Below are 22599 nucleotides of genomic sequence, written 5' to 3'. Positions count from 1 at the left end.
TTTTCTTCACATCACAATTGGGAGCTGAAATGCTCTTTATTTTAAATACAAGTACGGTACATCAACTGCAAATGGTTTCAACAGAAAATCAACACTTTGAAATAGAAAAAAAAAAAACACTCACACATTCAAACCACAAGCTGCAGACTACACTTTGCAAAAATACATCAGATTTAAAAAAAAATAAAACAAAATAAAAATAAGAAAAAAAAAATACACACATTTAAACCACATGCTGCACAGACCACTATACTTAGTAAATCCATCCGAAAAAGGCAATTAACCAATTAGGCATGGACAAATGCACATGCAATCAACATGATGCGCACAAACATGCCTGGTATGTGTCCACGTTCAGGATTGCATCAGGATTTGGTCAGGATTTTCCATCAGTATTTGTAATCCAAAACCAGGAGTGTAACAATTAGAGGAAAAGTATAATAGAAACATACACAAATACTAATGAAAAATCCTGACCAAATCCTGATGCAATCCTGAACGTGGACACATACCCTCCCACATGAACAGGCATAAGATTGGTGAAGGCATAATAAGGTGCAGGCACATGAAGACATACTTACAAAAGCACACAGCCGTACAAAAATACACACACACACACACACACACACACACACACACACACACACACACACACAAGCACATAAGCTTTATGCAAATACACATATGTACAACAAAGGCAGAAAGGTGGACCCAATCAGAAGACGCATACGCACACACATACACACACGTAAAAAAGGCTGACAATCCTTTGGCTGGAGCTGCATGTCTTCACAGTGGCTGGCATCAGGGTGGATCTGGACTCTAGCATGGCACTGGCTGTTGCAGGGCGATGGCAGGCCTCTGGTTCTCTTCAGGTTTTAAGCTCTTGCTGTAGTCAGTACCTCATACACACACAAATGCACAGGCACACAGATGCACACAAAAATTGCAATACTCACACTGGCTCTATGGTGGCTGGAGTCTTGTGGCAGGCTTGCTGGAGTCTTGTGGCTGGCTCCTGTGGCAGGCTCCTGTGGCAGGCTCCTCTGGCAGGCTCCTCTGGCACGCTGGGGTCTTGTGGCCGGCTGGGGTCTTGTGGCCGGCTGGGGTCTTGTGGCCGGCTGGGGTCTTGTGGCTGGCTGGGGTCTTGCTGGCAGTCTTCTCTCTGGGTCTTGCTGGCATATGTGGGGTTGAAGGCCCAGGCCAGGTTTATATAGATTTGGGGGTGTCTGGCCAATTGGCAACAAAATCCAGCTTCTGAGCATGCTCAGTGTAAAAAAACGTATTGCAGCGCTGCATTGCGTCGTACGACGTGTCCCAACGCATCCGTCGCTCATAGGCTTTCATTGTAGCCAACGACGCATGCCGCAGGATGCGTCGCGACACGTTTTTTAGGCGGAGACAAAAAACGTTACAATCAACGTTTTTTGCCGATGACGTGTCGCCAAATTTCTACGCATACGTCGTACGACGGACACGACGTATGCCAATCCGTCGCAATACGTCGCCAATACAAGTCTATGGGGAAAAAACGCATCCTGCAAACACTTTTGCAGGATGCGTTTTTTCTGAAAAAAGACGATTTGCGATGTAATGCAGTTAACGCTAGTGTGAAAGTAGCCTTACAGAGATACCAAACTTGTTTTGTTTTTTATCATTTTAGTGATGCAAAACCTAAATGTCATAACCTACTAGGGTTAGTCCAGCGGACGGCGCAACCAACAACGCGGATGGAAAAAGGGAGAGGAAGGCCTTACCAGTAGGGAATGAGGGATTGGGCACTTCCTAACACAGCCTGTGCCTATCCCTAAGCTCCCTTAACACCCTATGCAGGTCCTTCCCCCTGCCGCCGTCATGTGCCTAGTCCCTAGCTGTCACCTCACTATACCCTGGCTAGTGCCTGGACAGCAAGGACTCTAGCCTCACCACTGCAGATGGTGTAAACATGGGGTAGTCACAAGCACGAGGCAGACAAAGACAGGGATCAAGAAAGTTTAGCTCAAGCTTCTGCTGCAAGCTTCACACAGCAGAGGATCAGGACCTCAATCAGCTGATACACTCTGGCACCAGAGATCTCCCAACTCCTCGGCTGGTCTCCAGAGAAAAATTATCACCAACAGTCAGCTGATATGTTAGGTGACTATTTAAAGGATAGTGGGAGTGGTCTCCATCTACATTAGCTCACCAGCTGCCAGCAAGGAAACTGACATTAACCCTTGCTGGCCCAAAAGGAAAAACCATGTTTAAATTAGGCTCTGGTGGTTCCGCTTTATCACGACTTCCACAAAATGAGTCATGACACTAAATTTTTGATTGTGTTGCCATTTTCTAAGACCTGTGTTTTTATTTTTCAGTATATGGAGCTGTATGAGGGCTTGTTTTTTGCAGAGCGAGCTAACGCTTCTATTGATATAATGCTCAAGTAGATATGATGTATTCATCGCTTCTTACTACAAGTTTCGTCATGTTATTGCAAACAAAAAAGCAATTTTGACGTTTTTCATTTTTTCTGTTTACAGCGTATTCTGATTGGGCTAACTAGTTTTACATTTTGATCTTACTTTTATGGACATGGCAATACAACATGTGTTTTTTATATCTTTATTTTTATTGGAGGAAAAATTAGTAAATATCCTGGTCTACTTTGAAGCCCAGACAAAGGCTGTTTTTCAGTGGAATTCTGTGATGGCAGGTGTGGAGGTCTTCAACAGACCCTCGGCTGTCATAGCAACCCATCAGCGCCCCGTGGGCATGTCAAGGGGCAGCCGAAGGGCACATAGAATGAATACCCACATACCGGCGTGTTGTTAGTGCCGCTGTCAGAGATTGACAGTGGCATTTATCAGTTTGAAAGTCAGGGACAGACCTCTGCTCCACCCGCGAATGTTAGACACAGATCCTGGTTGTGACGCGTAGCCATTATCTGCCAAGTATGGGGTGGTGTCACGCTGTGAGCCCGCTCCATACACCCACTCCTGATTTGCGCTGTACATGTACAGTAAACATCAGGTAGGGGTTAACATATCAACACAATCTCTAAGGAAACTGTAAATAGTCAAATAGTGCACCTTTTCACAGAGAATATTTCCTTCTTTTTTCTGTTACAGGCAGAATTAAAAAGTTTAATGGACAATACATTATCTTCCTTTGAATTTGCCAAAGAGCTGATTAAACACAACCTTGTAAGTAGTTTTCACGTGGAGTCTTTCTGTTAATTACATCATTTTAACAAAAAAACTAACCAGCAATGTTTTGTCAGGTGGTGTTTCGTGCCGGAGAGGGCGCCCTACAGGTACTTCCACCCTTGGTTGATGTTATTCCAGAGGCACGATTAAACTTGGTTATTTATTATCTCAAGCAAGGTAAAAATGTGTAAACATAGTAGGGTTTATTTTCATTTTAGTCTGGTTTATATTTAAGTGTAGTGTTCAGTTTCAGAGAAGAGTATGCTTGAGCCTCATGATTGAGCATATTCCTTTTCAACAAGTGTGGTGGGTAAGGATTTGTGGACTCTTGTGTAAAGAAGGAACCATTTTTCTCACCAATATCTATACAACTAGGTAGATAACTGGCATTCAATTGCATCATTTTCTTCATTTTTAGATGATGTCCAAGAAGCTTTTAATTTAATTAAAGACCTGGAACCAACTACCCCACAGGTATATGCAAGTGAATGGAAGATTCTTTGAAGAGTAGATTGAAAAAGTCTCTTGTTCTTTTCCTATCAACTGACTTTGCATCTGACCTGCTGATATCAAAAAGGTTATTTCCTAATTACCAGCACACTGAATGTAATATCACAAGGTTGAATTGTTATAAGAGGTTTCCAGTTTTAACCATGGTATCTAACAATGGTTGACACGCTCATCCACACTGCTGCACTCACTCCTTTACTTTGTGACTGAGCTACAATAGCATCACAGCCACACTGTCATGTACTACTCCTTTTGTGCTGACTTAGGGTATGTGCACACGTTGCGGATTTCCTGCGTATCCGTAGCATTTTTTACCGGGCAAAAACGCTGCAGATCCGCAAGTGATTTACAGTACTATGTAAATCAATGTGAAAAAAAAGCTGTGCTGACGGTGCGGAAAATTCCGTGCGGAAACGCTGCGGATTAAAAGAAGGAGCACGTCACTTCTTTTTTGCGGATCTGCAGCGTTTTTGTATCCCCACAAAAAACGCGACAAATCCGCAGCTGCGTTTTCTGCCAAGACATGCAGAATCCGCACCAGAAATTCCTAAGCCCAATCCGCAACGTGTGCACAGCCATAAGGAGTTGTCCGGACATAGGCATTTGATGAACTGTCTACAGGATGGAGGTATCAGGTCATCAGGATGGGGGTGTCCAGGTATAGGTATTTGATGACCTCTCTACAGGATGGGGGTGTCCAGGTATAGGTATTTGATGACCTCTCTACAGGATGGGGGTGTCCAGGTATAGGTATTTGATGACCTCTCTACAGGATGGGGGTGTCCAGGTATAGGTATTTGATGATCTACAGGATGGGGTGTCCAGGTATAGGTATTTGATGACCTCTCTACCGGATGGGGGTGTCCAAGTATAGGTATTTGATGACCTATCTACAGGATGGGGTGTCCAGGTATAGGTATTTGATGACCTATCTACAGGATGGGGGTGTCCAGGTATAGGTATTTGATGAGCTATCTACATGATGGGGGTGTCCAGGTACTGGTATTTGATGACCTATCTACAGGATGGGGGTGTCCAGGTTTAGGTATTTGATGACCTATCTACATGATGGGGGTGTCCAGGTATAGGTATTTGATGACCTATCTACAGGATGGGGTGTCCAGGTATAGGTATTTGATGACATCTCTACAGGATGGGGTGTCTGGGTATAGGTATCTGATAGCCCATCTACAGGATGGGGGTGTCTGGGTATAGGTATCTGATAGCCTATCTACAGGATGGGGGTGTCTGGGTATAGGTATCTGATAGCCTATCTACAGGATGGGGGTGTCTGGGTATAGGTATCTGATAGCCTATCTACAGGATGGGGGTGTCTGGGTATAGGTATCTGATAGCCTATCTACAGCATAAGTCATCAGTAGCAGATTGATGTGGTCTGACAGCTGCTGCCCCCATTGATAAGCTGTTTTTGCAGCAGCCGGATATAATTCGAATTGAAGCGACCACTGCCATTTACTGCAGCACGGCTTATGTTCTTCTGAGTAGAAGCTAGCTGAACTGCAATAGCCAGAAACAGCTGGCAGCGGCCATTCATTTTGGTCAGAGCTGTGCTCAGCAGCTTGATCAAAGTGTTTGCATCCAGCTGGAGCAAAAAAAACAGCTTATCAGTTGGGTCAGCAGCTGCCAGACCCCCACCAGTCTGCTGCTGATGACCTATCCTGCAGATGGGTTATCAAATACCTATGCCTCGCAACCCCTTTAAGGTGTGTGCTGTCAAGGCTCCTCTAGTTAAACTTTCATGGTCATTCCTAAGGTTTAAGCCGTCTTCGTGCCACTTTCAAAAAGTGTCTGCTGTGGCTCGCATTATTTTACCAGGGGAACATGATTATTTTTCTCTTTCATTCTTACAATGATGCTTTAGTAACCCTGCTGTTTGTATTATACAGGAATACATCCTCAAGGGTGTGGTCAATGCCGCACTAGGTCAAGACTTGGGCTCGGTGAGTTCAGTCTATGGACCGTCTTGCTTTTGTACACATTACAGTTTTTTCTGGCTGCTAGAAATTTGAAGGTGCCATAAATGACTTTGTAATTATAAATCTTACGGTGATAGTTGTAAAACCCTTGGGCTATTTTATCCTATACAGCGCCACTAGAAAGTTAGGAAGTCACTGATTTAAGGGGTTTGCCACTTTATCATTATTTAGTGTTGGAGACAGGATTAAGTGATACTTTTTAATTTAGAAATATTGTTAGTGCTTCCTTCCTCACAGAATGCACAACTGTCCTACTCTCAGAATGTAGATTAGTTATGCAAAGTTTGGTGTCAATTTATTATATACAAACTGGGAGCGTAACAGAATTGCAATTTTATCTGTTTGCCTGTGGAAACTTCCGTCCAGTAATGTGGACCTGTGGTGTCTGCATGTACAGTGGCGCTCCCGCGCCTTGCTCCAGTACTGCGTGTGCAGAGACTCTAAAATTGCAATAGAGCCTGTATTTCACCACTGGGATTTTCCCCTCTCTGCACACTACCTTTTAACTGGAATAAGCGATTACGTGACAAAGGCTCTGGTTGAGCCGAAACGTTGTATAAAGATCGCATATGCTGTAATATTCTGTTACGCTCCCAGTTTGTATATAATAAATTGACACCAAACTTTGCATAACTAATCTATAGAGAGTGTGGTGAATTTTGATATTTTGGTATTATTCAGGGCCATTAGTCCATTACACCAGCACCTCGCCTCATTTTGGGCTGAGTGCACACCAAAACCCTTTTCCTACTCTCAGAATGTAGCAGTGCTCAGAAAGCTAACCCTGTCCACACCACAGATTTCTGTGTACATTGTATATTGATGCTATTCCGTGCTGGGGGTGGGGTTAAACCACTTGGCGGCTGTGGCCTGGAGTGATAATCTCCTGCTAATAAAACACTTACTGTATTGAGACTGCACACAGTCTAATAAGTGACACAATATTGAAATCAATGTCTTGGCCCCTACCTAATGCTGCTGTCAGATTACATAACAAAAACCTGCTGACTGTTTCCCTTTAATACTTACAGAATAGTAGGTCCCACAAAATCATGTCCTCAATACATTATTAAAAGAAAAATAAAGTAGACACCCTATTTAATGTTATTATTTTATTAATGAATGCTGTTTAGACCTACTGATAAAATATTTTAGTGATTTATGAATCACAAGCATGAGTATGGAGCAGTTTTGTATAAATTACTGACAATATGTGATTGTTTCTTGTTCACACCTAGAGAGACCACCTGAAAATTGCTCAGCAGTTCTTTCAGCTTGTTGGTGGATCGGCCAGTGAATGTGGTAAGTGTTGTAAATGATAGCTTATATTCAAGATCAAAACATAGAATGTAAAACAGAATGCGAGTATTGTTAAATGTAAGATCCACCTCTCTGCCACTCACTGAATTTGGCCCTACTACGATATCTAATCTATCTATCTATCTACTTCGCAAAAACAGGCAGCACTCCATAGTCTTTAGGTAAATATGCAGGTGTTTATTGTGCCCACATCTTCATGCAACGTTTCGGCTCTAACTGAGCCTTTCTCAAGCAGTGCACAAACCTCATTACAGCGTATATATAGGGATAAATTCCCATCATCCCCCATCCCCAGCCAATTAGTGAATCTATCTATCTATCTATCTATCTGTCTGTCTGTCTGTCTGTCTGTCTGTCTGTCTATCATATCTATCTAATCTATCTAAACTATCTATCTAATCTATCTCCAAAAGTTTACATACACTATATAAAAAGACACATATGCATGTTTTTCTCCATATCTGACATGAAATCAGAATAAACCTTTCCTGTTTTAGGTCAATAAGGATTACCGTAATTATAAATATTTGCCAAATGCCAGAATAATGAGATATAGAGAATGTTTTCAGGTATTTTTATAACTTACTGCACAGTCAAAAGTTTACATACACTAAGATTACTATGTTTTTTAACAGTTCTGGACTGCCCATATGATGATGATATGTGTTTGGCAACATCTGAGTTAATTAGCGACACACCTGTGGATATATTTTAATGCTCACCTGAAACACACTGCTTCTTTCTGTAGCATCATGGGAAAGTCTCAAGAAATCAGCCAAGATATCAGGAAGAGAATTGTGGACTTGCACGAGTCTGGCTCATCCTTGGGTACAATTTCAAGATCCCTGAAGGTGCCTTGTTCATCTGTACAAATAATTACACGCAAGTACAAACGAGATGGGAATGTCCAGCCATCATACTGCTCAGGAAGGAGACGGGTTCTGTGTTCCAGAGATGAACATGCTTTGTTTCCGACATGTGCATATCAACCCAAAGCAAAAGATCTTGTGAAGATGATGGCTCAAGCCGGTAAGACTGACTGGAAGAAGCCATTACTCCAAAAGAAACATAAAAAAGCCAGATTAATGTTTGCTAATGCACAGGAACAAAGACCTTGATTTTTGGAGACATGTCCTGTGGTCTGATGAAACTAAAAATTAACTTTTTGGGCATAATGACCATCATTACGTTTGGAGGAAAAAGGGAGAAGCTTGGAAGCCTAAGAACACCATCCCAACTGTGGTGGCATCATGTTGTGGGGATGTTTTGCTGCAGGAGGGACTGGTGCACTTCACAAAATTGATGGCATAATGAGAAAAGAAGATTATGTGGCAATACTGAAGCAACATCTCAAGCCAGGAAGTTAAACCTTGGGTGGAAATGGGTCTTCCAAATGGACAATGACCCAAAGCATACTACCAAAATGGTAACAAAGTGGCTTAAGGACAACAGAGTCAATGTTTTGGAGTGGCCATCACAAAGCACTGATCTCAATCCTATTGAAAATCTATGGGCAAAGCTGAAAAGTCAGGTGCGAGCAAGGCGACCTACAAACCTGGATCAGTAACACCGTTTTTTTCAGGAGGAATGAGACCAAATGCTGACCAACTATTGTCAGAAGCTTGTGGAAGGATATCCCAAACGTTTGACGTTATTCAGTTTAAGGGCAATGGTACCAAATACTAATGAAATGTAGTAAACCTTTGACTTTGCAGTAAGTAATAAAAATGCCTTAAAACATTATTTCTATCTTTCATTATTCTGGCAATTGGCAAATATTAATAATTATGGTAATCCTAATTGACCTTAAACGGCAAAGGTTTATTTTAATTTCATGTCAAATATTGAGAAAAACATGAATATGTGTCATTTTATATAGCGTATGGAAACTTCTAATTTCAACTATATATACACATACTGTCACATACTATATATATATCTATCTATCTATATATATATATATATATATATATATATATATATATATACAGTACAGACCAAAAGTTTGGACACACCTTCTCATTTAAAGATTTTTCTGTATTTTCATGACTATAAAAATTGTACATTCACACTGAAGGCATCAAAACTGTGAATTAACACATGTGGAATTATATACTTAACAAAAAAGTGTGAAACAAGTGAAATTATGTCTTATATTCTAGGTTCTTCAAAGTAGCCACCTTTTGCTTTGATGACTGCTTTGCGCACTCTTGGCATTCTCTTGATGAGCTTCAAGAGGTAGTCACCGGGAATGGTCTTCCAACAATCTTGAAGGAGTTCCCAGAGATGCTTAGCACTTGTTGGCCCTTTTGCCTTCACTCTGCGGTCCAGCTCACCCCAAACCATCTCGATTGGGTTCAGGTCTGGTGACTGTGGAGGCCAGGTCATCTGGCGTAGCACCCCATCACTCTCCTTCTTGGTCAAATAGCCCTTACACAGCCTGGAGGTGTGTTTGGGGTCATTGTCCTGTTGAAAAATAAATAATGGTCCAACTAAACGCAAACCGGATGGAATAGCATGCCACTGCAAGATGCTGTGGTAGCCATGCTGGTTCAGTATGCCTTCAATTTTGAATAAATCCCCAACAGTGTCACCAGCAAAGCACCCCCACACCATCACACCTCCTCTTCCATGCTTCACGGTGAGAACCAGGCATGTAGAGTCAATCCGTTCACCTTTTCTGCCTCGCACAAAGACACGGTGGTTGGAACCAAAGATCTCGAATTTGGACTCATCAGACCAAAGCACAGATTTCCATCCACTGGTCTAATGTCCATTCCTTGTGTTCTTTAGCCCAAACAAGTCTCTTCTGCTTGTTGCCTGTCGTTAGCAGTGGTTTCCTAGCAGCTATTTTACCATGAAGGCCTGCTGCACAAATTCTCCTCTTAACAGTTGTTGTATAGATGTGTTTGCTGCTAGAACTCTGTGTGGCATTGACCTGGTCTCTAAGCTGAGCTGTTGTTAACCTGCGATTTCTGAGGCTGGTGACTCGGATAAACTTATCCTCAGAAGCAGAGGTGACTCATGGTCTTCCTTTCCTGGGGCGGTCCTCATGTGAGCCAGTTTCTTTGTAGCTCTTGATGGTTTTTGCCACTGAACTTGGGGCACTTTCAGAGTTTTCCCAATTTTTCGGACTGACTGACCTTCATTTCTTAAAGTAATGATGACCACTCGTTTTCGTGTGTATGTACATTTCTGCCAGAGACACACGGCACTTGTAAAATTCGTACTTTATTAAGTGGTGTGCGCCTTTTAATGAATTCTCTCTTCATTAAAGGCCCCGTCTCACATAGCGAGATCGCTAGCGAGATCGCTGCTGAGTCACAAGTTTTGTGACGCAACAGCGACCTCCATAGCGATCTCGCTATGTGTGACACGTACCAGCGATCAGGCCCCTGCTGCGAGATCGCTGGTCGTGTCGGAATGGCCTGGACCTTTTTTTGGTCGTTGAGGCCCCGCTGACATTGCTGAATCGGTGTGTGTGACACCGATCCAGCGATGTCTTCACTGGTAACCAGGGTAAACATCGGGTTACTAAGCGCAGGGCCGCGCTTAGTAACCCGATGTTTACCCTGGTTACCAGCGTAAATGTAAAAAAAAACAAACAATACATACTCGCCTTCTGATGTCCGTCAGGTCCCTTGCCGTCTGCTTCCTGCTCTCACTGTCTGCCGGCCGTACAGTGAGAAGTGAGAGCACAGCAGTGACGTCACCGCTGCGCTCTGCTCTCAGTGTACGGCGGCTCAGTCAGTCAGAGCAGGAAGCAGACGGCAAGGGACCTGGACACCGAAAGGCGAGTATGTACTGTTTGTTTTTTTTGGTAACCAGGGTAAACATCGGGTTACTAAGCGCGGCCCTGCGCTTAGTAACCCGATGTTTACCCTGGTTACCCGGGTGCTGCAGGGGGGCTTCGGCATCGTTGAAGACAGTTTCAACGATGCCGAACTCGTTCCCCTGATCGTTGGTCGCTGGGGAGAGCGGTCTGTGTGACAGCTCCCCAGCGACCACACAACGACTTACCAACGATCACGGCCAGGTCATATCGCTGGTCGTGATCGTTGGTAAATCGCTAAGTGAGACGGGGCCTTAAGACTGGCCTGCACAAAGCTAGTCTTCATGAATTGGGCATTGTTCTCGATAGCACATTGTCCAGTGTTAACCCATTGTTCTTTGTCAGCGTTTGTAAAGAGTAGACTGTTCTACATGGAAAAATGAAATAGAATCTCCAGAAATTCATGATGGAATTGAGGGTTTGTAGAGATATGCTGATTTTCCAGAATCTGATGACATGATTGTATTTGAATAAATGTTGATTTTTTTTTATCAAGAATGAATGTGGATTCTTGGTCACGGAAAAAAATAAGGCATCCCCTGAAAATAAGCCATAGGACGTCTTTCAGAGCAAAAAATGAGACCCTGTCTCATTTGCAGAGAAACGTGGTAGTATATAAACCGTTTCACCCTGTATTGTGTAAATATTACTGACATACTTTTTGTGAGCACATAGTAGCACCATGCAGGCAGTCTCAGGATTGTAACACTGCAGACATAGCATTATAAACAATGCTTCTGTGATTGAAGTTTGTCACCTTCCCTTCGTCCTCTTCCTTCATCCCCCATACACCTTCTATAGCTGTGAGCTGCACATTCGGACAGCAGCTCTCTCGCCCGTACATTGGAGTGCTCACTCTGCCGAGCACTCCTGTGTTTTCTATGACATAGTCGCTGCTGGACATGTGGAATAAAAGCAGGCTGTCTGTAATTGGACATACTGGAGTGTATCATACCGGGGGCAGCATCTCTAGAACAATGACAGCCTCTGATGTACTGTTTCTCCTCAGCGAGTCTTCCAGCTGGTGTCCATACAGGCCCTGCAAAAAAGAATGCAAATTAGATCTCCTCCAAAAATAAGGGAATTCCTCTCTGAGGGCCACCTATTGGATATACAGACACTACCTCCCATAGGTGACACTATTGGGAACGGTTTCCTAGAAAAGAGAGAATTTCTGTATCTATAAAGATTTACCCCTCATAAAAAATGGACTCCAGCTGCCCTTTAAATAGGGAACCTGCCAGGTGATTCATGCTGCCCAAACTGCAGGGCTGCGACATTAGTCTCTGAAACACTCCGGCGCTCAGAGAATATAGATCTTCAAGAAGCATTGGGAGAGAGCAGACTGGTCTGGTGCCGGGCGGGCTTTCCTTGGCACTGCTCCCTCCTGTACTTAGGGACAGACTTGTCAATCACCTGCGGCAGCGCTGGGATGAGCCGGCCGGGGCAGAGCTGGACCAGTCTGCTCTCTCCCAAGAATATGGTCTCAGAATCTCCTTAGTGTTTCATAGTATTGTGTGTCTGGCTGCAGTTGTTCAGCCAAGCTGTGATTTATGTCGCCCGCGGTTTTGGCCTGACAGGTTCACTTTAAAGGGAGTTTTCCAGATGTACCATGTGTTATACTAGCTAGGAAGTGGTTTGACAAATATCTTTTCCTACAAAGTGCCCTGGAAAGTGGAAGTTGGTTTCTAAGAGTTAAAGCAGATCATAAGAAGAACCCAGGACAATAATGACAATGCCTGATCCATCACATGACAGATCTCACTGGTGCCTAATGGACACTATTGGCTACTACTAGAATATGTAGTGTAGCATGTTGTTCTGTTGTTTCTGGCTTATCTGACCGAATCTGTGACAAAGGTGCTTAATGGAGTCTCTAGCACAGATGTGAACCTAACATACAGTCCTATGATCCTCAGCGACCATGTGATGATCATTGATAAATGTCGCTGTTGTTGATCTTGCTTGGTTGTGCGGCTGTAACAATTACTGGCATCACTGAGCAGTTAAAGGGAATCTGTCTGAATTTTGCTATGTACTCTGGCAGCAGTATGATGTAGGAGCTGAGACCCTGATTCCAACAATGTATCACTTAGTTTACTGGATGCAGCAGTTGTGACAGAATCACAGTTTCTCAGTTGCAGATTTAGCCGAGCCTGGAACATTGAGCCCTGTATAACCCCACCCCCACACCAGTGATTGACAGCTTTCTCTCTGCAGTATGTATTGACAGAGAGCTGCTAATCAGTTGAGGGGCCGTGATTGGACCAGGAGGCACGAGGCAGCTAGTCACATAGTGATAATCTCCTGCTGATTAAACACTGAATTTATTGATACAGAAACACAGCCTGGTAAGTAATACATCTCTGGAATAAGGGTCTCTGCTCCTACATCATGCTACTCTCAGATCACATACAAACACCTTTACTATGAGTGATCTGACAGCGACATTCCCACCTGGTTTGTCGTTAGAAGATGGTGATGCTCCTTGTGCTGTTCTCTTTCCTTCTCTTTTCTTTGTGGTTTGGTATCTGTTGCATTGTGTAAATGAGCTGAGAGGAAGGGGTTTTAGATATTACATTTCTGAACTGATTACGTGACTTGGAAATATCTCTACTACAATAACATTCTTTCATAACTAGATACGATACCAGGAAGGCAGTGCATGGCGTCTTGCTTTTTTCTACTTCGTCAGTTTGATGATGTCCTCATTTACCTTAACTCCATCAAGGTCAGTTCAGTTGTATTTACTCACGGCTTCCTATAAAATGTTACTGATGAATGTGCCTGGAGCACACCATAGTAATGATAACCATTTGGGGACAGACAAGTACAGAGCACACAGGCGTCCTCCGAGAACCTGTGCCATTCTAATAGGGTCCTCATTGTGTGGACACTGGTGCCCTGTGCCTGTTCTATCAATAGCAGGACAACTGATAGATTGGCAGCCGCCACTGCTGAGGAAGATCTAACGGAATCCCACTATAGATAGCTTCTTTATCTGTTATACCACCAATGAGAGTGTGAGGGATCCCTGCATGATCTGATAGTGGGGTACCTATGCATTGCCAAGCTGGATGAAGACAGACCTAGCAAAGGTACAGTGCCGTGCGAAAGTATTCAGCCCCCTGGAACTTTTCAACATTTTCCCACATATCATGCTTCAAACATAAAGATACCAAATGTTAATTTTTGGTGAAGAATCAACAACAAGTGGAACACAATTGTGAAGTTGAATGAAATTTATTGGTTATTTTATATTTTTGTGGAAATTCAAAAACTGAAAAGTGGGGCGTGCAATATTATTCGGCCCCTTTAACGTAATACTTTGTCGCACCACCTTTTGCTGCGATTACAGCTGCAAGTCGCTTGGGGTATGTCTCTATCAGTTTTGTACATCGAGAGACTGAAATTCTTGCCCATTCTTCTTTGGCAAACAGCTCGAGCTCAGTGAGGTTTGATGGAGATCGTTTGTGAACAGCAGTTTTCAGCTGCTCTTTCCACAGATTCTCGATTGGATTGAGGTCTGGACTTTGACTTGGCCTTTCTAACACCTGGATACGTTTATTTGTGAACCATTCCATTGTAGATTTTGTTTTATGTTTGGAATCATTGTCTTGTTGGAAGACAAATCTCCGTCCCAGTCTCAGGTGTTTTGCAGACTCCAACAGGTTTTCTTCAAGAATAGTCCTGTATTTGGCTCCATCCATCTCCCCATCAATTTTAACCATCTTCCCTGTCCCTGCTGAAGAAAAGCAGGCCCAAACCATGATGCTGCCACCACCATGTTTGACTATGGGGATGGTGTGTTCAGGGTGATGAGCTGTGTTGCCTTTACGCCAAACATATCGTTTGGCATTGTTGCCAAAAAGTTTGATTTTCATCTGACCAGAGCACCTTCTTCCGCATGTTTGCTGTGTCTCCCAGGTGGCTTGTTGCAAACTTTAAACAACACTTTTTATGCATATCTTTGAGAAATGGCTTTCTTCTTGCCACTCTTCCATTGTTGTCCTATGGACAAACTGTCCCACTTCAGCTGTAGATCTCTGCAGTTCATCCAGAGTGATCATGGGCCTCTTGGCTGCTTCTCTGATCAGTCTTCTCCTTGTTTGAGATGAAAGTTTAGAGGGACGGCCGGGTCTTGGTAGATTTGCAGTGGTATGATACTCCTTCCATTTCAATATGATCGCTTGCACAGTGCTCCTTGGGATGGTTCTGGACTGAGTTTGCTGCACTGAAAGTAAAGGGGCCGAATATTATTGCACGCCCCACTTTTCAGTTTTTGAATTTCCACAAAAATTTAAAATAGCCAATAAATGTTGTTCAACTTCACAATTGTGCTCCACTTGTTGTTGATTCTTCACCAAAAATTTACAATTGGTATCTTTATGTTTGAAGCATGATAAGGTTGAAAAGTTCCAGGGAGCCGAATACTTCCGCAATACACTGTATATGCTAATTCGGCCATGTATGTTTATATTTGGTACAGTTATTTCAGATGACGCATGACTTAAAAGCAAAAGCAGCACACAAACGTAGTGTTGTTTTTTTAGCATTCCCCCAATGAAAATTAATAAGCCAGGTAATGAATGTTATGTGCCCCATTTCATCCTGCACTGTGCACAGCAAAAAAAAAAAGCAAAATCAATAGTTAAGCTGCGAATTTTTATTCATTCTTCCCTAGAAAGTGTTAATAATTAATCAAAACATTTTAAGTACCCTAATATGGTGACAATGACAAATAAAAACTTGTACATCTACACCAACAGAAAAATCAAAAAGCCATAGCTCTTAGAATACATTGATAGGAAGGAAAAAAAAGTGGTCCTAAAGGCTCAAAAACGCACTTCTTCAGTTATTCTAGAGGAACACAAAGCTTCTATTCCAGGAATTGTTCTCGAGTGCTTAGAAGTCACTAGGGGACTGCTAACTGCTGCCTGTTGTGCTTCCATTCAGAGTTACTTCTACAATGATGATACCTTTAACTTTGACTACGCACAAGCCAAGGCTGCAGCGGGAAACTACAAAGAGGCCGAGGAGGTGAGCTGAGGACTGTGTACAGTATGGCGAGTATAGACCTTTATGGGACTCTGTAGAATAATTATTATTCACCTGATTATTTTTTAATAGGTACGTTAGTAAGGGTGAGAAATAGTACATTAAGGCTATGTGCACACGTCAGGATTTCTTGCAGAAATTTCCTGACAAAAACCGGACATTTCTGCCAGAAATCCGCATGCGGTTTTTTCGCGTTTTTTGCGTGTGTTTTAGCGGTTTTTCTCAATGCATTAAATAGCGGAAAAAACGCGAAAAATCCGCAAAATTAATGAAGATGCTGGTTTTTTTACTGCGATGCGTTTTTTTTCGCGGGAAAAGCGCATCATGTGCACAAAAATTGTGGAATGCATTCTAAATGATAGGATGCATATGTATGCGTTTTTATGGGTTTTTATAGCGTTTTTATCACGAAAAAAAAAAAACGTGGGAAAAAATGCGAAAATTCCTGAACGTGTGCACATACCCTAAACTACAAGATAAAGATTTTTTCTGTGAATACAATCCTGATAGCTTTCTTTAGGATAGGCCATCAATGTCAGATCCATGAGGGTCCTCACCGATCACCCAATATACATAATTAATAATAAACAGAATTTTGGACTGCATAATTGGGGAAAGATCACAATAAGCGTCATTTAACAAATAACCTGTCAGAACGGTACAAACCCCCACCCCTTATCAATTTATATGGTCCTGCTGCTCTCTGAAAGATAATGCCATCCACACCTTTACTGACGCAATCTGTTGCTGCCGCCTTCCTCTTCCTGACAGCTCACTGACTGCAGACAAATCAGTGCATTGTCAGTCCAGCAGGGGAAGGTGGGCTGGATGGGAATACAACCAGGGAGGCAGAGACTTGACAATTAAATCTAATTTAGATATAAATTAAAGGTAACCCATCACCTTGAGAAACACTATTTTCCTGCAGATTTAGGGAAATTATGCAGGAAAAAGCCATTCAAACCCTGTTTACCTGCTTTACTGGATCAGCTACAGTTGTGCTCAAAAGTTTACATACCCCAGCTGAATTTTTGGTTTCTTAACCTTTTTTCAGAGAATATGAATGATAACACTAAAACGTTTTCTCCAATCATGGTTAATGGTTGGGTGAAGCCATTTATTGTCAAACTACTGAGTTTTCTCTTTTTAAATCATAATTACAACCCAAAACATCCAAATGACCCTGATCAAAAGTTTACATACCCCATTTCTTAATACCGTGTATTGCCACCTCTAACATCAATGACAGCTTGAAGTCTTTTGTGGTAGTTGTGGATAAGGTTCTTTATTTTCTCAGATGGTAAAGCTGCAGACTCTTCTTGACAAAAAGCCTCCAGTTCCTGTAAATTCCTGGGCTGTCTAGCATGAACTGCTCACTTGAGATCTCCCCAGAGTGGATCAATGATATTGAGGTCAGGAGACTAAGATGGCCACTCCAGAACCTTCATTTTGTTCTCCTGTAGCCAATGACAGGTCAGCTTGGCATTGTCTTTTGAATCGTTGTCATGTAGGAGCGTCCAAGTACGTCCCATGCACTGCTTCCAGGCTAATGATTGCAAATTTGCCTCCAGTTTTTGCCGATAATGTGCTGCATTCATCTTTTCTTCAACTGTGCCTTTGTAGCTTACACTTCCCAAAAACATCAGCGATCCACCTCCATGCTTTACAGTAGAAATGGTGTTCCTTTCATTATAGGCCTTGTTGACCTCTCTTCAAATGTAACATTTATGGTTATGGCCAAAAAGTTCAATTTTTATCTCATCATTCCAAATTACCTTGTTCCAGAATTTTTGAGGCTTGTCTCTGTGTTGTTTTGTGTATTGTAGGTGAGATATTTTGTGGCATTTGCACAGTAATGTCTTTCTTCTGGAGACTCGACCATGCAGCCCATTTTTCTTCAAGTGCCTCCATATTGTGCATCTTGAAACAGCCACACCGCTAGTTTTCAGAGAGTCATGCATTTTAGCTGATGTTATTTGTGGGTTTTTCTTTGCATCCCGCACAATTTTCCTGGCAGTTGTGGATGACATTTGCGTTGGTCTATCTGACGGTGGTTTTGTTTTTACAGAGCCCCTGATTTTCCATTTGTTAATCACAGTTTGAACGCTGCTGACTGGCATTATCAATTCCTTGTTTTATACAGTTCAACTACCTTTTCCCGTAGATCCATTGAAAGTTCTTTTGCTTTCCCCATAACTTACAATCCAAAAACGTCAGTGGCTGGATGAAAGATGCAAGGGTCTGTCTGGATCCCAGAATCTTACTCAGCTTTTATGCACACATACTGATTACAAGCAAACAGGTCACAGGTGAGGATGTTATCTTTAGTAGTCATTCAAACCCATTTGTGTCAATTTCTGTGCATGTTATCAGGCCAAAATCACCAGAGTATGTAAACTTTTTATCTGGGTCATTTGGATGTTTTGGGTTGTCATTATGATTTAAAAAGAGAAAACACAGTAGTTTGACAATAAATGGCTTCACCCAACCACTAACCATGAGTGGAGAAAAAGTTTTGGTGTTATCATTCATATTCTCTGAAAAAATGCCAAGAAAGCGAATGTATGTAAACTTTTGAGCACAACTGTACATCAAGAAAATGAAGTTATATCCTACATTCGGCCGACCTCTTCCAGTCATCGGGGTACTTCATGAAACAGCTACCGCTCACTATACCTCGGCTGTAATAATTTCCCAGCACTTTGATTGACAGCCTGCTCTGCAGTGTATGTATGTAGCATGTGTTCGCAGAGCAGACTGGCAATCAAAGTGCCAAGTTGGGGAGTGATTACAGCCATGCTTACTATGTAGACTACACAGAGGTTAAATAACCACAAAAACCCCACTAACATATTGTTGTCAGCACAAACAGGGCTGTAGTCAGCCCATACATAGAAAAGAATTTACCCACTCTAGAATTTATATACATAAGGAGAAACAAGAGCTTTTAGGTATGCCATATAAAAAGCCATTTTTTATTGAAAGGTTACAAAAAAATCTTTAAAGGTACAAATAGTCAAAGAAAACACAGATAAAATGAAGCATATGCAGGAAAGAACCGAGGGTACCAAGACAAAGCCAATTGCAACTGCCCTTAGATGTCTGGGGCTGCACGCGCGCTACACTGAACGGACCAGTGTGTGTCTACCCTTCGCCGACAGGTGCGGGTAACCCGCTGAACCCTGTTCGTGATGGGGATCGGGGATTGCAATTCTTCCCCGTGAACGAGGAATTCCCAGTAAGTGCGGGTCATAAGCTCGCGTTGATTAAGTCCCTGTCCTTTGTACACACCGCCCGTCGCTACTACCGATTGGATGGTTTAGTGAGGTCCTTGGATCGGCCCCACCGAGGTCCGCCAAGACCCTGGAGGAGAGCCGAGAAGACGATCGAACTTGACTATCTAGAGGAAGTAAAAGTCGTAACAAGGTTCCTAACACCCGGCCCAGGGCCCTCCAATCTCTGCCCGTGGTAAGTGCTTGCTTTCCCACATGGTGCTTGAATCTCTGACTGAAATTACCTTACTATACATACTCTATGAGGGAGGCAAGCCAGTCAGTGCTAGATTTTACTGCACAAGCACTTTAGAGACTGATTTTTTGGCACAATCAGGCAGTTGCAATTGGCGTTTGTCTTGGTACCCTCGGTTCTTTCCTGCATATGCTTCATTTTATCTGTGTTTTCTTTGACTATTTGTACCTTTAAAGATTTTTTGTAAACTTTCAATAAAAAATGGCTTTTTATATGGCATACCTAAAAGCTCTTGTTTCTCCTTATGTATACAGAGGTTAAATAGAATCTGTCAGAAAGTTTTTTTCTATTTAATCTGAGAGCACCATGATTTAGGGAAAGCAATCCTGATTCTAGTGATGTCACTTACTAGGCTTGTGTTTTGTGGTTTCAATAAAATTAGTGTTTTATCAGCATGAAATTATTACTACATGACTAGGTGTCTCTGTCTACTAGTCAACTGCTCTGTGTAACCCAGCCCCACCATTGATTAGCAGCTTTCTGTCAATATACAGTATGCACAGAAAGCTGCCAATCAGCGGTGTGGGCAGGATTATACAGGGGTCAGCATTCAGAGCTCTGCTATATCTGCAGCAGAGAAAACTGATTTTATCAAAACTGAAGCACCCAGTAAACTAAGTGACACATCGCTGGAATCAGGGTCTCTGCACCTACATCATGCTGCTGTCAGATTTCATATCACAAACCTGCTGACAGATTCTTTTTACATTTTGTTTCCCTGCAGGTTACTCTTGTATCTGCAGGTAAATAGTGTTTCTTGAGGTGAGAGGTTCCTTTTCAAACAGTGATTTTTCACACAGGGAGCAACTGATTGCATAAGACATTATTTTTCAGAGAGCACCATGACCGTGTTGGGCAGGGGGTTGGAGCTTTCTGGCAGATTTTTTTTTTTTAAAGGCACCTGTCACCAGGTAAATCCAAAACTAGCTTTGTATAATCCCACCATATGGCACAGTGTGGTTCAGTGGGCATCGCTGGTCTTGCTTGGTGCCTCGTCTATCCCCATATTTGCTATTCTGCTGCCTTGATTGATGTGGATGACGTGTCCTACGTCATCACCACAACGCCACCGGTCTCCTGCGCAGGTGAAGCAGAGACCTGCAGAGGTGTGCGTCATTCTGCCCTGCGGAGAACAGAGCAAAGTATATAATGCGCAGGCGCTGGCTGTATGTCATCGCTTCTGTCGCAGCACATGCACTGTACAGGACTGTGCTCTGTCCCCAGCAGGGCACGCCGGTGCTTCCACTGTCCCGGAGCAAGACTAGCAGCGTTAGGATGAAGGACACATCATCCACCTCCAGGAAGGAGGACCATGATCATGGGGATAGAGGAGGCCGAGCCAGACCAGTGGCGCCCATCACACCGGACTGTGCCAATATGGTGCAATTATGGAAAGGTATTTCTGGGATTTGCAGAAGACCTTGGGGGCTTGTACACAGGTTGCTGGACTTTTGTAACAGGGACGTTAAAGATATTGGGAAAAACTGGTGACCGGTCCCTTCAGACAGTAATAAGGAATGACATTACAGTAATGGTACAGTGCCCCATGGCATATTTTATACACCGTGACCTATAGCAATCCCCAAAAGTAATACTGATCCACAGTGCACGTCATGGAGGTGCAGCCACCACCTCACTCCTGGAGATCACCAGAGAAGTTATTCACTATGTTGTCCATTATTGCAATGTATCATAGACGTACTGCACCTCCATAATGTCCTCAGTGTATTGTTCATGTTAATTCTGATCATTTTCATTTTAGGTATTTTTACTAATTCAGAGTGAGAAGATAAAAAATGATTATGTGTACCTGAGCTGGCTTGCCCGATGCTGTAAGTACACGGATATAGGGGAAGGTTTCTTTCCCAAAACCGTCTGTATATGTTTATTAATCACAGAAAACCCTGACACTCCAGTGTCCAGAGAATACACTCACTTTATTATTATTCAGAACAAAGCAAACCTGTGATTTTGGTCAGCAATCTCAGACCATGTCGAAACAAGCTGTATTCATTAGAAAACGCCTTTAGAGAGACTGTTATCACAAAATGACTGCTCAAATCAAGCACAGGAGCTCGGTGCATCATGGCGGGGCCAAACATTCAAGTGCACCTTCCCACCTACTTGTTTTCCATCTGTCTCCACCCTTTTCTATCTGTATAAAGCCAAAGCTGTCAATCAAAGAAGAGAGGACGGATAGATGGAAAACAAGTAGGGGGAAGGTGCACTTGAATGTTTGGCCCCGCCATGATGCACCTGTACTTGGTCTGAGCAGTCATTCAGTTCTGACCGTCCCTTTAATGGTACAATAACATGTCGGCCAGTTGATTATTGCCTCCGTTGTATCTCACGCTTAGCACTGCGGCGGACCATACACATTAGATTACTGTTGCCCACTGCCCATGAAGGACACATGTCTGGATAAATTGGATTCAGTAATGAATTCATCTTGTCTGTTCTCTTTTCTCCCCATAGATAAACTACTGTCAGCAGTCTCTAGAGTTTATCTCCAACTCAGGTCATGACGTAGTTCTCAGGAGTGCATGCCAATCTGCAGGCCCCCATACACATGAGACCAAAGTTGGACTACATGGACGATTTCCACTAAACTGCTGTTTCTTTGTTCGGTGCTTTACATGGCGAGTGGGCGACTTTGGGGCATCAATGTCCGCAGTTGTCTGTTAATTCCATACGACTAAAGTCTGGCATAATGTGTATGTGCTAACCATTCACAAAATGAAACCTATTATTTCCCTTAGGGTAAGTTCACACTAGGTGCTTTCCAGAGTTTTTTTTTTCTGCAGCAAAGCCTGATCTCTTGAGAGGAAAGAAGCTGCAGAAAAAAAGCAGGATTTGTTTGGTTTTACATGTGTTTTTTTCCTTCATTTTTGTCATGTAAAATGTGTCTCTTGTGCACACTGATAAAGTATAGTGCCAAAAAAAATCTAATACTATAGAATCAGGTTTTGGCACAAAAAAACACTGCAAAACCCGATACCTGCATGTTTTAATGCAGATTTTCAGCGTATTTTCATCTTCCATTACTTTCAATGGGTGAAAAACACTGAAAGAAGTGACATATTCTATTGTGCAAAAACCAAGCAAACCACAAAGTGACAAAACTACCAAGCTGTGTGCGTGAGATTTCTGAAATCTCATAGACTGTGCT

The 22599-nt window shown here is 42.7% G+C and overlaps 1 protein-coding gene across 3 annotated transcripts in view; it reads left to right on the top strand.

The window, feature by feature from the left end:
- The window catches only part of IFT56 (intraflagellar transport 56), a 101519-nt gene that overhangs the window by 73564 nt on the left and 5356 nt on the right, over positions 1–22599 (top strand). For 2 of the 3 annotated variants that reach the window (XM_077277320.1, XM_077277321.1), the window contains exons 8-15: positions 3108–3182; positions 3260–3362; positions 3604–3659; positions 5603–5656; positions 6931–6994; positions 13487–13575; positions 15801–15884; positions 21193–21262. In XM_077277320.1, the coding sequence (XP_077133435.1) occupies positions 3108–3182; positions 3260–3362; positions 3604–3659; positions 5603–5656; positions 6931–6994; positions 13487–13575; positions 15801–15884; positions 21193–21262 (595 nt within the window). Of the gene's footprint in view, positions 1–3107; positions 3183–3259; positions 3363–3603; positions 3660–5602; positions 5657–6930; positions 6995–13486; positions 13576–15800; positions 15885–20654; positions 20827–21192; positions 21263–22599 lie in introns of all 3 variants that reach the window. The other variant, XM_077277322.1, reaches the window with a different exon arrangement.

This window comes from Ranitomeya variabilis, chromosome 8 (assembly GCF_051348905.1).
Source record: "Ranitomeya variabilis isolate aRanVar5 chromosome 8, aRanVar5.hap1, whole genome shotgun sequence".
Taxonomy (NCBI): Eukaryota; Metazoa; Chordata; class Amphibia; order Anura; family Dendrobatidae; genus Ranitomeya; species Ranitomeya variabilis.
This window is presented reverse-complemented; position numbering and strand designations above follow the sequence as displayed.